At 44.7% G+C, this 16,465-nt stretch overlaps 1 protein-coding gene across 1 annotated transcript in view; it reads left to right on the forward strand.

The window, feature by feature from the left end:
• ULK2 (unc-51 like autophagy activating kinase 2) overlaps positions 1-16,465 on the forward strand; it is a 101,723-nt gene that overhangs the window by 39,367 nt on the left and 45,891 nt on the right. The window contains exons 4-6 of the mRNA XM_066575114.1: positions 4,591-4,623; positions 7,123-7,159; positions 14,135-14,308. Of these exons, the coding sequence (XP_066431211.1) occupies positions 4,591-4,623; positions 7,123-7,159; positions 14,135-14,308 (244 nt within the window). The remainder of the gene's footprint in view (positions 1-4,590; positions 4,624-7,122; positions 7,160-14,134; positions 14,309-16,465) is intronic.

Here is a 16,465-nt window from a genome sequence, read left to right on the forward strand (position 1 = left end):
TGTTTCATTGAGCGCTGCTTGATTAGCTGGCAGCGCTCAAAAAAAATCAGGGCCGTCGCTTCCTGGAGGCGGGATTTATGAATCCTGGAACCAGGAAGCTATCTTCTGTTGGCCGCTGACGACTGCAAGTTAGCGTGCCAGAGACCAATGGGAGGATACGGACCACGGCTGCTAGGTAAGACATTCCCCCAAAATAAGACCTAGTGCCCCTTTTGGGGCAAAAATTAATGACAGGGTCTTATTTTTGGGGAAACGTGGTAGTTGTTAAGTATAAACATGGCCACCAACAGGGTGACAGCGATTTTCTTTTTCCTTTATCTCCTCCTCCACCTCAGTTTACCAAAAAATATTCACTGTTTGTAAAGTCAGTCATTCGTATTTGATCAACTTGTGAACTAATTGCTGAGATATCGTTCATAGAGTGGGTCCCCATGTAAAACTAATTAACGCTCTGTGTAAAGGCAAACTAACGACTATGATTCGTACACTTCAATGACTTTTCTGAGAGACTATCTGAATGATACTCTATGTAAAGGTGTCTTTATACTGCGTGATAGGAATATTTTTGTTTGTGTGGGGTGTGTAGGTTGCCTTTAGGATAATGGTTGGTTTATCACTTGTACAGCGTGTAAGTTTGCTGAGATCATTCTGCTGTTTACTTCTGAAACTTGGCACGTTGCCCAATCATGTCTACATGGATTGAATAATTCTTGCCGTGTTCAAAGTACAGTCGCACAGGGGTGATTGGCACAGGCTAAAAAGCTGAGTGGATTCGCAGCATCAAGCAATCTGTGGCCAGAACTGCACGGGTAGATGGGTTTTGATATTGATTCAACTAGTGAAGTGTGTGCAGTGTGCTTCTAATGTTGGAGAACATTCCCAGTGGAATAGTTTGCCATTTTTTGGGAGAAGACTCCACAAACAGGTTGTTGTGATGTTGGTTTTTATTTGTTTTTGTTTCATTTTTCTTCCATAAACGAGCGATTAATTTCCTCTTATGTTTAAGGCTGCACAGTCTTGTGTACATGTCTAATGAAAACTCCAGCATCTTTCCACTAGGCGTTAGGGGAGGTTTATTAATATTGGCCCGTACACGCTAGTACAACACGCATCCTATTTTTGGACATATTTAAAGACAAGCCTCTGAGAACACTCTAGGCTACTTTCACACTTTGTTATCCATCAGATCCAACAGTGCTGAGCCATAACACAGTGCCACCATCGCCCAAGAAACGCCAAAGGATTAAAGAGTCCGTCAGATTTTAGTGTGCTGTCATTCCTTCTTATGCGAAAAACGTCCCTGTATGGAGCTTCCAACGCAGATGTGAACCACGTCTTGGATCTTCTATATGTAGATCTTCACCTTGAGTTGAGAAAGGAAAAGCAGGAAAACTGGGACTTTGTCGGTTTCTTATTTTCTGACAGCAGAAAGATTCTACATTTTAAGGCTAACTTCACATGGGCGAGGGCGATATTGGGCCGTGAATCCCTTCCTTATCCCTCTCGCCAGCCATGTGAATTCCCCGAGGATGCGAAGAGTTTTCATGTGAAAACAGCCTCGCATCAATTCGGGGATGACGGGGACCTCCGCCCCGCGTCTGTCAGTCATGGCAAAGGATTGCGCTGTTTCTCCCATTTGTTTTCAATGTGAGACCTCTCATTGCATCTTGGGCACCTAGCACATGGTGCGATGCTGCGGCCAGCTCCCAATGGGAGCTGCGATGGGAGAGTACACAGCATGATAGAACATGCCGCGATTTGTTTCCCACATCGTGGTGCCATGCAGGGAAACAATCGCTCATGTGTATGACCCCATTCAAAAGAAAGGGGTTCATATTTGTGCCTCTCACAAGACACAAATCCTGCACTATTTTCTCACCCATATGAAGCTGGCATAGGGCATAATGCCTGTTTTTCACATGCCACCCAAACCATAAAAATGGAAGCGTGGGCAGCATGAACCCAGGATACGTATGCTCTGTGCCATTTTTGTTACGTTTCAGAATAGATTTTACAGTATGACTCAGGGAAAGAGCTCTCGAATCGGAGGTGGAGCTCATTGGCGCCTCTGCCAGCATTCCCTATACACAAGCAGGCAGAGCGCCATCTCTCTACATGCTGCCGGCATGGAGAGGCGCTAGCACTGCCTGCCTCTTTGACTTCATAGCTCTGTTCCTAGCAAACGTTAAAGCCTGTCTATTCTAGAATATTGCAGCGTCCTGGGTTCATGTCGCCCCTGGTTCGGTAGCATGAACATGTTGATAGGTTCCTTTTAAACCGTTTAGCGAATATGGCGACTAATGCAATGTACAAGGGATGACTGTTCTTTATAAATGTTAGTCCTAGAGGTGACACCTGTATGTATGAGACGTTTCTGACCATACAATGCTTAATATTGAAATACATCTTAGGATCTAGTCATATGATGCGGTTGAGGTTGGTCTCTGCTGTGTAGCTCAAAGCCCACTAGCAAAAAAAAAAAAAAAAAAAGTACGTGGCTTTTGCTGTAAGTTGCTAGGGTTCTGCAACTTGCACAAACGACACTGGGTTTCAGATATTCCTCTGCCTCCATTCATAGTGATTCAGCGATGCTGAAATGATGATCCCATTACAACTGACATCACTTGGGTAATGTTTCATGAAGATAGACCTGAATTACGTGCTCTGTCCTCCTCCTCTTCTCCAAGCATTGTCTTTCCTATCACGGAGTTCAGGAATATTCAGAATGGCCTATACTTGTATTGTCCTGCTCTTTCATGCATAGCCGCTGCTTACATTCATCGCTCTGCTTATAGCTTTAGATGAGATCTGACAACTTGTTGGTGATCTACCATCTGTATTAAATAATTAGCTTTAGAGAACCTCCTTGTGCTGTATTGAATTATTAAAATAAATGTTCCTGTTGAGTAACCAGTAAAGTAGTTTGCAGTTAATTTACTTGTAAGAAGCCTCTCCTTACTTGAAGCATGTGCGTGCTTAGCGGAAAATCTCTTAAGGAGCACTGTGAATCGTGCCTCTGGCACTTTGCCATCCCTGTAGCCAATTAGTAGGACCACAGAATAGTCGTGTGACTCGTGAGTAATGGGGTCACCTACATCCAGCTGTGTTGAGGTGAACTTTCGCTGTAATATGAGCTACATGGCTTGCAAGCACCTGCCTTCAGAGGCCGGGCATGGTCTGATTTATTTATGTCAGTAGGATAGACTTTCCTGGAAAAGTGCTTTCTAGGAAAACAAGAACAGCAGTAGAACTTGGCCAAGATCACTCACTATAATGTTCCTACACTGCATTCTTCAGATAGGCTATGAGACTATAGACTGACCTTCCACAAACATATTATTCAGGATATGTGCTAACGAGTCTGCAGGCAGGCAGTTAGTGGATGTCCAGTTGTAAACCTTTGATGGTCTATCCGCAGAACAGAGCATCAGTAATAGATTGGCAGGGGTCTGCCACCTGAGACCCTCATTCATCAGCTGTTCGCAGGGCCAGTGTGCTCTTGCACGGAGTCTATATTGGCAGGAAGCAGACCGCTCCATACTTTGCAGTGGTCAGGCTTGGTATAAAGCTTCCCATTAAAGTAGATGGCTGCAATACCAGACCTGGCCACTGCAGTGGGAATGGAGCTGTCTGCTTACTGCAGAAATTGGCTCAGTGTATGATCACAATTGCCCAGTGAACAGCTGATATTTATGATGCATTCTAAGGATAGGTCATCAACAGTTTTTACAACTGGACAACCCCTTTTAAGATGAATGTCAGTCTTTTTCTGAGAGATTACAGTGAATACACAAACCTTTTCTCCTCTTATAACTCGATAAGTAGTCTTGTGTTTGTATGCAGTGAGGCCTATTGAAAGTTTCAAGTCAACTATACATAGTGCTACTAAATCTTGTCTGTCCGAGGCCGGTTTCACATTATTGTGGGAACCTCCAGCCAAAGATTCCATTGTAGATCCGGCTCAATATACTGGAAGGAATAGCGCTGTATGTAGCACTTTTTGTTCCATCCAGAAGCCGGCCAGCTGGGCGTAAAGCAGGCGGACCCCATTAGTCAATCCAGAGACTGAACCGTTCGGCCATGGGGATTCCACTTTCCTACTCCCCGACTAGAGCAGGAAAGCAGAATCCCTGACGCAGATGTGAAACCCACTTTAGATATGTTTTATAAGAACAGATATGTAATACGTGTCCTTTTGAATCTGGCTATAGATGCAGAGCTAGACAATGGCATGCAATTTTTATTGGCAACTTTGATGGGTTCCACCAGCAATATGCCTACAGCGGCCAACAGAGTCTCTCTGATAACTGACAGAAGAACTGTGAGAGAGCGGTTGCATTTTAACATACCCTATCCCTTACCACAACTCCCATTATAGCAATGACATGGCCATTTAGCCAGTTGGACCTGGTATGTTTATGGTGCCGATATCTCACTAGTGACAATGACATCTGTCGTGTGGAAGTAACTTCGTTATCTTTTCTTCAAAAAATGCTTTTTATCACTCTTGCGCCATAATTGAATTACATGTCTGAGACTTCCTGACAGCTTGCCTCTTTGCTTATATGTTCTTATTTTTGTGCTTTACAGGAAATGCCCAACTCTGTTTTCTTGGTCATGGAGGTAAAACCAATTTCCTACTGTATGTAAATGGTTAACAGCATCCTGTAGCTTTGTACTGTAGCTTTTTTTTATGCTAGATTATCTAGTATAGTGTTATAATAGATCCCAACTAAACCATTATAACACAGCTTGTTTCTTCACTCTATATGACATGGATGCACACATGAACATCACTTCGATAATGGCTCCTTTAATATTCCATTACATGCAAAGATATCTTTGCAGAACAAGAATGTTACTGTTTGCACATACATTATGGATTCTAACAATTACTGCCTGCCTCTCGCATATCACATTCTGAGTCAATTAACCATAAACATTCCTTCGGTGTAGTGCTGACACCGGCAATGCCTATTTGCGGACGTGATGGCCTATGTCAGCATTTGCAGAATGCCTGGACTCTGCTGACAGCTCTTGTGGGGCAGTGATGGGGATTTGGAAGTCCTTGCAGACTTGTAGGTGGAGATTTCTGATCATAAACTCATTTTTAGGAATTGTTAATAGTGCCATTTTTTTTTTCTATATTGATTATAAAAGTAATTCAAAACTGGAGTTGCATTTAAACCCTTATGTCATGGCAGCGTGGTACTTACCGCAACAGGATGTAACCTTACGCCATTTGGATGGTGCTCTTACTGATAGCCGACCTCCTGCTGCAATAGTGGGGGCATGCCAGGAGTTGACAGCGACCCCTGCTGTCAACTCCTTGCATGCCGCAATCTATGTAGATCACGGCTTGTAAAGGGCTCACAGGAAGGGGGCTCCCTCTGTGATGTCATCAGACCTCCGCAATGTAATCGGTGGGTCGATGGGTTGCCATGACAGCAGGATACCAGATATTGGCATCCTGTCTTGCCATTGCCTATGATAACTATTACAAGCACTATTCCTCCCCGCCGACACCCGAATCTTTAGAGATGAGCGGGCAGGTACTCGCATAAGGCACTACTCGCTCTAGTAGTTTGCCTTAGCGAGTACGCTCGCTTATCTCTAGCTGAAAGGCATTGCAGAACAGAAGTCCTGCAAAACCTTACCATAGCGATCATAGCTGCTATGGTTCAGTTACCCTTCAGGGACATAAATAGTGTTTAAAAAAAATAAACAAATAAAAAACCTAAAATAAATAACAAAAAAAAAAAACCTTTTTTGCTCATTTTCCCCTATTTGTAAAGAACAAATTAAAAATGTAAGAAAAACGCCACATATTTGGTATTATTGTGTCTGTAATGACCTGTACTATAATTTGAGCAAACGATTTATCCTGCGCAGCAAAAAAACGTAAAAACAATTAAGAGAAAATGCGTATTTTGTTCATTTTACCTCCAAAAAAGCACAATAAATGTACCCCAAAATGGTACAAATAAAAACTACAGCTTGTGATGCAAAAAACAAGCGCTCACAGAAAAAATCTCATCCACTTTGCTGCTACAGCTACTATAAGTTCCACAACTAAGCCACCCCGTGTAGTAATAGCGCCCCTGCCTGTATTGCTGCCCCCAGTAGTAATAGCGACCCCCTATATTGGGGCCCTGGGCCGTAATGGTGGACCCCTATTGGGGCCCCGGTGGTAATATTAACACACACACACCCCTCAGTAATATTAACCCCACAACCTATATACTTACCTCCTCCTTTCAGTCCCATGCTCACGGAGTCCCAGCCACTGGCTCTGTCCCTGCTGCAGACAGCTGCGTCCCCCGCTCGTTGTACTCCTTGCTTTGTCCCGACCGCTGGCTCTGTCCCTGACAGCTGCGTTCCCCGCTCGGTGTGCTCTGCAGGACCATTCTCCGGGTGTTGCTGTGCTCCCCAACCTACTGCCACGAGAGGACCTCGACGCGGCGCTTTGCTGCCCGCGACCAATGAGTGAGGTCTCAGTCCTGGACAGCACTTGGGAGGTGAGACACGCCCCCAGCCAATCAGCGGGGGGGCGTGACCCACTGTCAATACTGCTGCATTATGTCGCCACCCCTAACTCCCAGTGGCGACATAATACAACAGTACCAATGACGTGATTTCCAGCCGCGGCACCCCGGTTGGGAATCCCTGCCTTAGGGGTTAAAGAGGGTCTATCGTCAGATGTCCTTATAGAGTTGCATTGCCAGGAAGGCCTGATGTAATGAAATATTACACCCCCTGCAAATGAGCCTCCGGGATCTCTCTTGCCAATCCCACAAACTGGGACTTTTAGGGGCATTATTGGTAATGCAGGTGCTTGGGGCATTTTATAGAGGGGCAGATGAGATCTGTGTGCATTCATATAGGTAGAGGACAAGTGTTTTGTTTTTGTCAGGCTTGCTCACTTAGTTTCATCTACTGTTTAGCAAGACTGTAGAATAGGGAACTGTAAGCCCTTGTCTGAACACTTGTTATGATGAGAAGCCTGAAAACATATTTACCAGGCTGCGAGCCTTTCTTTGCCAGAACACTAGGCTGTTGTTATGCAAGCCTTGTGGATTTGTGTGCCTGCGAATAATCTTGATGTTTTTGTATTTTCTACAGTACTGCAATGGAGGAGACTTGGCAGATTATTTACAAGGTATTTGGTTCCCCTTTGTCAAACTCTTAAGTAAAAAAAACAAAAAAAAAAAACAGCATTGCGGATTCCTGTCCGACTTGAGAACCCAGACACTTCCGTATAAGCCTCAGACAGTAACCGGAGCCTCTTGTTTTCACAGTTTTATTGTCTTGGCTACCATTCCATATTATATTTGCATTGTTGTGTTTTTTGTTTTTTTTTACTTTGTATTCAACTCTGTCTAAATTAAAGAGAAAAACCTACAAAGAGCAAGATATTCTACTTTTAGACCGGGCTCACGTGAGGGGACAGGATTCGGCATGCGGGAGGCCCGCAGCGAATTCTGGCTGTGAGCACGGCTGGTGGACCTGCTTACCTAATTTTCTCTGTATTGTGGATGAATGCGGCGGCTCACTGTCGGTCATGCGCAGTACAGGTTGTTGTTTTGTTTTGTTTCCCGCGGCATTGCATAGCGATGATACAGGTACCCGCAACCCACATGCAATGTTAATTGCATATGGGCTGCGATTTGGACAGCGTCCTTTGAATCCGCTGCAAAATGGAGCATGCTGCTATTTTTCCTCCGCTCCTGCAATAGTGTGAGCGAAAAAGCAATTTTTACATGCTTGCAAATGCCCATGTTTTGCCATGGATCGTCCATAATTGGAATCCACCATGTGAGCCCGGCCTTAAACTGCAATCTCAAATGGGGAGGCACAGAAATATTATATATTATATATAAATTTTAAAAAATTATATCTTTTTTTTAATTTAATTTTATTTCTTTTTATATTATTCTCTCCAACCTTTCCCCACACACACCAAAAATAGGAACAATGTGGGAGATTCATTAATTTTGTCAAAAGTATAAGGCCAGCCAGGCTCACATTGGCGGATTTAAATTGCAGATTTCACAATCGGGTTATACGTGGGCATTGAAAGCATGAATGGTTTGCTCAGACATGGGTGTAGAGATTGCGTATTTTGCAAGTGGAATAAAAATTGCAGCATGCGATATTTTAGCGTGTATTGCGCAGACAGGCTCCATTGAGATCTATGGAAGCAAGGGAATCACGGTCCATACGCATCTGAACATTGCATACGGCTGCAGAATTGCTCAAAACTAAGAGAGAGAGATTGTATCTATTTCCTTCAGGTCCTTTAACTTGAGCAGATGTGCTCATGCAAATAAGTGCTGACTGACATGTTGATCAGCTCTAGTTCATATTATTCACACAGACGTATAATTTGCTGTATAGGGAAGAATGACTGTTAACGATCATCATGCAGCCATCATTGGTTTGCTGCACATCTCCCATCAATACAGGGAAATGATGTGAAGCTGACCAGTGAGCATTTTTATGCTTGCGTAACACTTGTTTAGCATTTGCTCTTTTGTCTGCTACTCGTTTGTACTTTTACATGGCCAGATGACTGGGGAAACAAATGCTAAGGCGAATGTTCTTACTAGATAATCAGGCCATGTGAATAGCTCTTACTGCAGTGCACACACATTAAGAACATCACAATCGAGGACACTACAGATCTACTGAGCAGTGTAGATGTGATTTCAGTAGCTGTAAATAGGAGTTCTTTTAGACAAGCCAATTTATTGTTTGAACGAACAGGTGACGTCATTGCTAGCTCATTTGCTCGGGCAGCTTGTTTTGACAGACAGATATATCGTTGGCTCGTTCTAAAGAGAAATCGTTCAGTCAGTCACATTCACTGCATAAGTGAATGAGCGGGACTGAACAAGTGCTGTTTAAACCGAGCAATAAGTGAATGAGTCAACAATTTTTATGCCTGCATAAAATGAATGACTAACTAACAAAAAGTGAACATTTATCGTTTGGTCACTGGCTCATTTTTGCTCATTTGAACAATTTTATGGAACAATCCTTCTATCTAAAAGCACCTAAACTTGGCATTCGCTAATCCAGTACGTTTTTGCGTGACTCTCTGCTTATGTCTCCCTTGCATGTCCTATCTTGGAGCGTATTAGGCACACATACATGCCAAGATAGTATATAGGGGATTGTCGGCACCAGCAAGTATGCAATGCATTGCGTACTGCTATGCGTTCCCACGGGGAGATGCGCTCGTGCGAGATAGCCCTAGAGTTTAACTCTCTTTTTTTTTTTTTTTTTGTCAACACACAGCTCAAAAAAGTTCTGTGAATTAGCCCCGCCCCCGCCCCACCTCCCCTCATTGCAAATAGTTCAGAGGGGCGGAGAGGGGGTGGGGAGTTGGCGGAGAGGGGCGGAAGCACAGAGCGCTGCTCTCGGCTCTTCCAGCCTCCTCCCCCTTCAGAGAGGGACGCCGTATATCGGCCGGCATGAATACGCGGCCAATATACGGTTGTCTGAATAAGCCCTTAGCATGTGCGGAGAGCCTTCCACCTACATTTCTTTTGTAAGCCTAAGAGCAGACATTAAAAAAATAATAATAAAGCAATTTAGCTTTAGTCTAGACAAGAGGCTCAGATCTGACCGTTCTAACATAAGCTATAGATGAACCATGCATCTGGTTATATACCATATTTTTCATACTATAAGATGCACCTGAATATAAAAGGCCCCCTTTCTCCTCCACGCCCTGGGTTTACACAGCAGTAAATAGGAACCCCCCCCCCCCCCCCCCCGCACTGTCAGCATAAAGATCGTTCTCCTCTGCCACAGCTGTGGCAGAGAAGAACGATGTTAGCCCATTGAATTCAATGGAGCCGGCAATACAGCCAGCTCCATTGAAAGCAATGGGCTGCCGGCAAGCGCGGGATGAATTTTCGGGAAGGGCTTAAAGGGGTTGTCCCGCGGCAGCAAGTGGGTCTATACACTTCTGTATGGCCATAATAATGCACTTTGTAATGTACATTGTGCATTAATTATGAGCCATACAGAAGTTATAAAAAGTTTTATACTTACCTGCTCCGTTGCTGGCGTCCTCGTTCCCATGGAGCCGACTAATTTTCGCCCTCCGATGGCCAAATTAGCCGCGCTTGCGCAGTCCGGGTCTTCTGCAGTCTTCTATGGGGCCGCTCGTGTAGAATGCCGGCTCCGTGTAGCTCCGCCCCGTCACGTGCCGATTCCAGCCAATCAGGAGGCTGGAATCGGCAATGGACCGCACAGAAGCCCTGCGGTCCACGGAGACAGAGGATCCCGGCGGCCATCTTCAGCAGGTAAGTATGAAGACACCGGACCGCCGGGATTCAGGTAAGCGCTGTGCGGGTTGTTTTTTTAACCCCTGCATCGGGGTTGTCTCGCGCCGAACGGGGGGGGGTTTAAAAAAAAAAAAAAACCCGTTTCGGCGCGGGACAACCCCTTTAAAAATATAAGCCCTTACCTGAAAATCATCCTAAAATGTGTAAAAATAAAAAAAAAAAGTATACTCACCTTTCCAATGAAGCCGGAGTTCAGCTGCGTCTGGCTGGCAGTTCTCCTGAACTGCTCTGAGTAGTATTCAGCAGCCGAGGATTTAAAATCCCCGCCTGCTGAATGAGCTGCCCTCTGATTGGTCACAGCCTCACCAATCAGAGGCAGCTCTCACTCACACCCATTCATGAATGGGTGAGTGCTGCCTCTGATTGGCTCAGCGCAGGGACCAATCAGGGGCAGCTCTCAACTGTCAATCAGAGGCAGCACTCACTCACCCATTCATGAATTCATGAATGGGTGTGAGTGAGAGCTGCCTCTGATTGGTGAGGCGCTGTATTGCCGGCTCCATTGAATTCAATGGGCTAACATACTTCTTCTCTGCCACAGCTGTTACAGCTGTGGCAGAGGAGAACGATCTTTATGCTGACATATTTTTATTTTTTTTTTATTTTTACACATTTTAGGATGATTTTCAGGTAAGGGCTTTTATTGTTAAGCCCTTCCCGAAAATTCATCCTGAGATCGCCGGCAGCCCATTGCTTTCAATGGAGCCGGCTGTATTGCCGGCTCCATTGAATTCACTGGTCAGTGCTCGTTTAATCGAGACGAGTACCGCTTGGTGCTCGTCTCGAGTAACGAGCATCTCGAGCACCCTAATACTCGAACGAGCATCAAGCTCGGACGAGTATGCTCGCTTATCTCTAGTTCCAGACATCACAAAGTGAAAATCAGTGGGGACCCATTAGAACAGGATCAGCAGGGGAGGAGTACTGCCCCAGTCCCCATGCCTCTGGAGTACAGGACACAGGGCCTTTTAGCATGATTTCTTTTCTTGCTAACAAATGTCTTCTACTCAAAAAATCCAGTACTTGAAAATATTATAAAGAAGAATTGGCTGTTCACAAATATAGACCTTCATTTTAAAGTGTACTGTAGCCTGGACAATGCTAATGCTCTTGCACATGTCCCTTGTTTTTTTTCTGTTCTAACTACATAAAATATTACACAAGGAATGCAAATGTCTCAAATTTCATCAGCAGTGTATAAGTAGAAGTGTCTATTGTGGATTGCAAGATTGTGTGTGTGTGTGTGTGTGTGTGTGTGTGTGTGTGTGTTTTGTCTTTTTTTTTGTTTTTGTGTTTTGTTTTTGTCATCACACTGAATATCCATCCAGTCTTTGATTCTAGCTTTAGCTATAATAGGCACTCAGAGCCAAAAGGCTGTCCTTATTTAACCCTGCTACTCATAGGGCCTGGCGCAGGCAGCAGCGGCATTGAGCTAATACTGCATGAAAGAAGTCAACAAATCTGGAAGCTCGGATGCTTCTCACTCAGGACAAACCAAAAACGGTGTCATGGTAGTACACTGTATGAGACCTGAATGCAGGCACCTCTTCTGAAAGAGCAGTCTTTTAATCCAATGTACTTTGAACTAAAAGCTTGACTCCTTAGTCAGCCACAATGGTATACTCGCATCTAACACCACCAGTCGGGTCCCCTGAGACTGATCTACAGCTAATATGACCCAAATATTTCATCATGATTTTTCATTGTATCATGTCCCATAACATGTCAAGTCCTTAGTATGTGAGGATATGATCTTAAATAACCTTAAGACAGAAATCGCACATTTTATAGGCAGATTTTGAGTATTATATGGTTTGTGCACTGGTTAGAAAGTCTGCACTAAATACTAAAATTATAAATGGGAGAAACATGTTGCCAAAAAGACGGATTCCTTGCATTACAGCTTCAGCTGTCCTCAACATATTCAAAGTATCAATAGGTAGTTCACACATGGAATAAAGTCTGGACGGGTGTTTTACATGTAGCTTTCTGTAAGGCTACATGTAATAAAGTCACATGGAATCAAGTCTGCCCCGAAAAACAACTATGGGGTATTGAATGCAAAATGATGGAGGGAAACTTTATTTTTTTATTTTTTCAAAAATGCCACAACATAAAAAAATGTAAAAAAAAGGGAGTCTGAAGATTTTCTGAATGCATTGTAAATACTGCTTGCACTTGTCTTGTGAGTGTAAAGGTCTTTTTGCACGGGCAGATTTTTCATAACAAGTGCCGAACAACTATAGAGCAAGTTGATTGGTGCTTGTTTAAGGTCCTTTTGCACCAGGCAGTTAGCAGGGAATTAATGGCTACAGGATCTTTCATGACTTATGATCATTTGTGCAGATATTTGTTTGCAACACATTGTTGGCTGCACGAAACAATGAATCATTTTTATGTGGACTTAAAACCGTTAGCGAATTGCTGGGATGTTTACTCGGAGCAGTGATTCGGAACAGACGTTCATACTACTGTTTGCTCAGCCAATCATTGGTCTGTGTAAAAGGACGTTAGACATGCATGGTCTCGACTTAGATTAGTAATTAAATGTTTACTTAAAGGTTGGCCCACTTCTAGCTGTTTTCTTGCAGAAAGCAGACAGCTCTGTACATTGTGCAGTGGCCCGGTTTAGTACTGCAGTAGGACTCGGCCTGTAGTACTAATCCGTGCCACTATGCAATGTACAGAGCTGTCTGCTTCCTGCAACAACTGCTAAAAGTGGTACAAGCCTTTTAATTAAACATTTGTTAGTACGTTTATAATATTATTATATAGGGTGACAGGATGAAGTAGTGGTGCATGGTTTGGTGTAATTGTACATAGTGTCATCTGTAAATATGGACCTGCTCATGGTCATGTGGACAGGAAATTATATAGTTACATACCTCCCAAGTTTTGAACAATGAAAATGGGTACAACTGTAGTGCACTGTGGCACATTTTTGTGATTGGCTACGCTTGTTATGTAAAAACCCTCTGTTTCCTAGAACTGTGTCCTTTTAGTGACTCCCTCAAATACTAATATTAATACCCCTCATGGGCCTGTTTATTAAATGCAGCATCATTTACTTAAATCCCAATGCCTCTCATGGCCAAGGTTTAATTATTCTCCTTATTTACCTTATTTAGGAATAATGCCGTATTTTTTTCTTTATTTTCTTGGCTACAAAAGGGCATTTAAAAAAAAAAAGTTGCTAAACGTGCCTACATTGCTCCTTCTTTTCCCAGTCTCTGCAGTCTGCTCTGCTTGTCCCCAGTGGCCTTCCGATCATGTGACAGTGTTTGGCACACGATCTGGATAACCGGGACCCCTCCTTTGGTAAAGTGGCAGGAACTGCAAAGGCCAAGAAAGGGAGGAGCGATGAAGATTAGTATAACCGTTTCTTTTTTTTTTTTTTTTTTTTTTTTTTTTTAGGGTGAGGGGGAAAATGGGATGTGCTGCTGCCAGGGACTGTGGGACAGCGCCCCAAAGTTGCGACTGTCCCACAAAATCCCGAACCTTTAGGAAGCATGTAGTTAGAAGACTTTTCAAACTTAAGTGGACTATGGTGCGAATACCAGTCAGTAAGTTGAGAGAAGGAAGATATCATTTGTCAAATAGATCCTGAAAATGATGCGGTTTATAGCAGAGGTCCTCTGTCTAGTGATGTAAGATAAATATAGAGGAAACCATAAAGACACAGTGGATGAAATGTACTGTAGGAGTAAAATGCTAAATGTTCTCCAGAAATGTCCTACATGGAAGTACATAACAGTGTTACTTCTTTTATAATGCAGCCAAAGGAACTTTAAGTGAAGACACCATCCGAGTCTTCCTGCAACAGATTGCAGCTGCCATGCGGGTGTTACACAGCAAGGGCATTATCCACAGGGACCTCAAGCCTCAAAACATACTTCTCTCTTATGCCAGTCGGAAGAAGTCAACGTTTAGTGGCATCCGGATAAAGATTGGTAAGTTATGATAAAAATATATTTGACTAGCAGCCCATAAAGTTATTAATTGCCAAGCCTAAAATCCACTTTTGTAACGTTACTGTAACTACTTACAATCAGCTTTTGTGTGTGGGTGTTTGTTTATAAACTCTCAGCTTTATTAAGACTGGGTTCACACGGGGCGGATTTGCCGCGGAAATTCCATGCGGAATTTTGCCGCGGCAGGTCCGCATGCGGCCGCTAATCCCAGGATTAGCCAGCCATGTGGACGAGATTTCTCAGAAATCTCATCCACACGGGACAGCAAATCAGCTGCGGCTAAGCCGGCAGAAGCCGCCGCTGTGGCGCAGATTTGCTGAACACAGCATGTCTATTTTATTTTTTTCGCTGTGGCCGCGCTCTCCTCTATGGAAGTGCCGGCCACAGCGGAAGAGCGAGCGGCTGGGCCGCTTCAAAGCCACCACGGCTTTTTCCATGGCGGTTCTCCCGGCGGAAATGTCGCGGTTTTTGCTGCGGCCAAACCGCAACATTTCTGGCGGGAATCCGCCCTGTGTGACCGTGGCCTAAGGGTTTTACATTTAGAATATATGCAGGGAGGGTAAGGAAGTAGGGAAACCAAAGGGGAGTAGTCCAATGTCATCTGAATATTGGTATTGTGGGAACAGCATATGGTGCTACTTTACATTATTACCAAAATGGCAAGAGAAGAAGAGCAAAATCAATGAGGGAAGGGGGATGAGGGGTAGGTGGTAAGAATGTGAAATTAAAGATACCAACTCAAAGTATAACCTAAACCATTGCCAGTAAGTCAAAATTGTCCATGTGCCCTTTTAAAGTGTTGGAGAAGAGATGCAAAAGCACACTCAGTAATAGTGGGGTAAGGTAAAGTCCCCTGGTGCAAGCACCGAGTACTGACCGACTCCTAGGGTGCGTCAGATCGTGATGTTTTCTTGGCAGACTGTCTTTGCGGGGTAGTTTGCCATTGCCTTCCCCAGCCTTTTTTTTTTTTTTAACCAGCCTTCTTTGCCTGTCCAGGTGCGTTTTACCCGCAGATGCGATAGGTTTTTTATGCAAAAACACTTTGCATCACTTCTGTGAAATTTCAATCCTATGGCCCCCTGTCCACGGGCGTTGCCAAGTCCCACGGCAGATCGCCGCCGCGGGAGTTGCAGGCGCACACAAATCTCTGCCAGTCAGCCTAATCTGATAGCTAGGCTGACCGCGGAGAATCAGGGCAATTCGCAGCATGCTGCAAATTGCCAGCCGCGAGCAGAAAATCGCACTGATTTTCCACTCGTGGACACGGGGCTTCAGCCAGCGTGACTCCACCAGCAGTTTACTGACGGCGAAATCACGCCTGTGGACAGGCACCCTTAGGCACTTGTTTTAAGTGCATTAGAAGATCGGCAAGTGTTCCCATTGATTTTCAATGGGAAACACCACATCACACTCGCATGCACATCGCATGGCATGCAATGTGTTTAACCCTTTCCAATCCAATGTCGGGCCTGCCCCGACATCATCATTTTCCTCCACAGCTCCAATGTCGGGGCAGGCCCGACACTGCAGTGCAGGAGTGCATCTGCACCCGATCGGCAGACATATCGGGTGCAGATACACTCCTGCACTGGTCCTCATCGAGGACCCCCGAGGAGAAGGCAGAAAGGGTTTTTTAACCCTTTCTGCCTTCTCCTTTACACATTACATAGCGCTCAATTAGCGCTATGTAATGCATAGAGATTCCGGCCGGCGATCATGTGACCGCCGGTGTCACCTGACCCCCGGCGGTCACATGAACTCCGAGCCGGGAGCCTGCACTGTGGGACCTGCTTACCTGACCGGCGTCTTCCGCATTCTCCTTCTGTCTCCCGGCCCGGCGATCATGTGACCGCTAGGTGCCACCTGACCCCAGCAGTCACATGATCGCCGAGCCGGGAGGCAGAAGGAGAATGCGGAAGACGCCAGACAGGTAAGCAGGTCCCTCCACGGTGCAGTGAGCACCTGCACCCTCCTGAACTCTGTCAGTTCAGGAGGGTGCAGGGAAAATGTATTTTTTCTCACCCATTTTCCCCGGCTCCAATTTATTTGGAGCTGGGGAGAATGGGTGAGAAAAAATAAATGGATTGGAAAGGGTTAACTGTCCTACTGAAAACAATGGGCGATGCATTCCAAGCG

The sequence above is a fragment of the Eleutherodactylus coqui genome, chromosome 1 (genome assembly GCF_035609145.1).
Source record: "Eleutherodactylus coqui strain aEleCoq1 chromosome 1, aEleCoq1.hap1, whole genome shotgun sequence".
In the NCBI taxonomy this organism is placed as follows: Eukaryota; Metazoa; Chordata; class Amphibia; order Anura; family Eleutherodactylidae; genus Eleutherodactylus; species Eleutherodactylus coqui.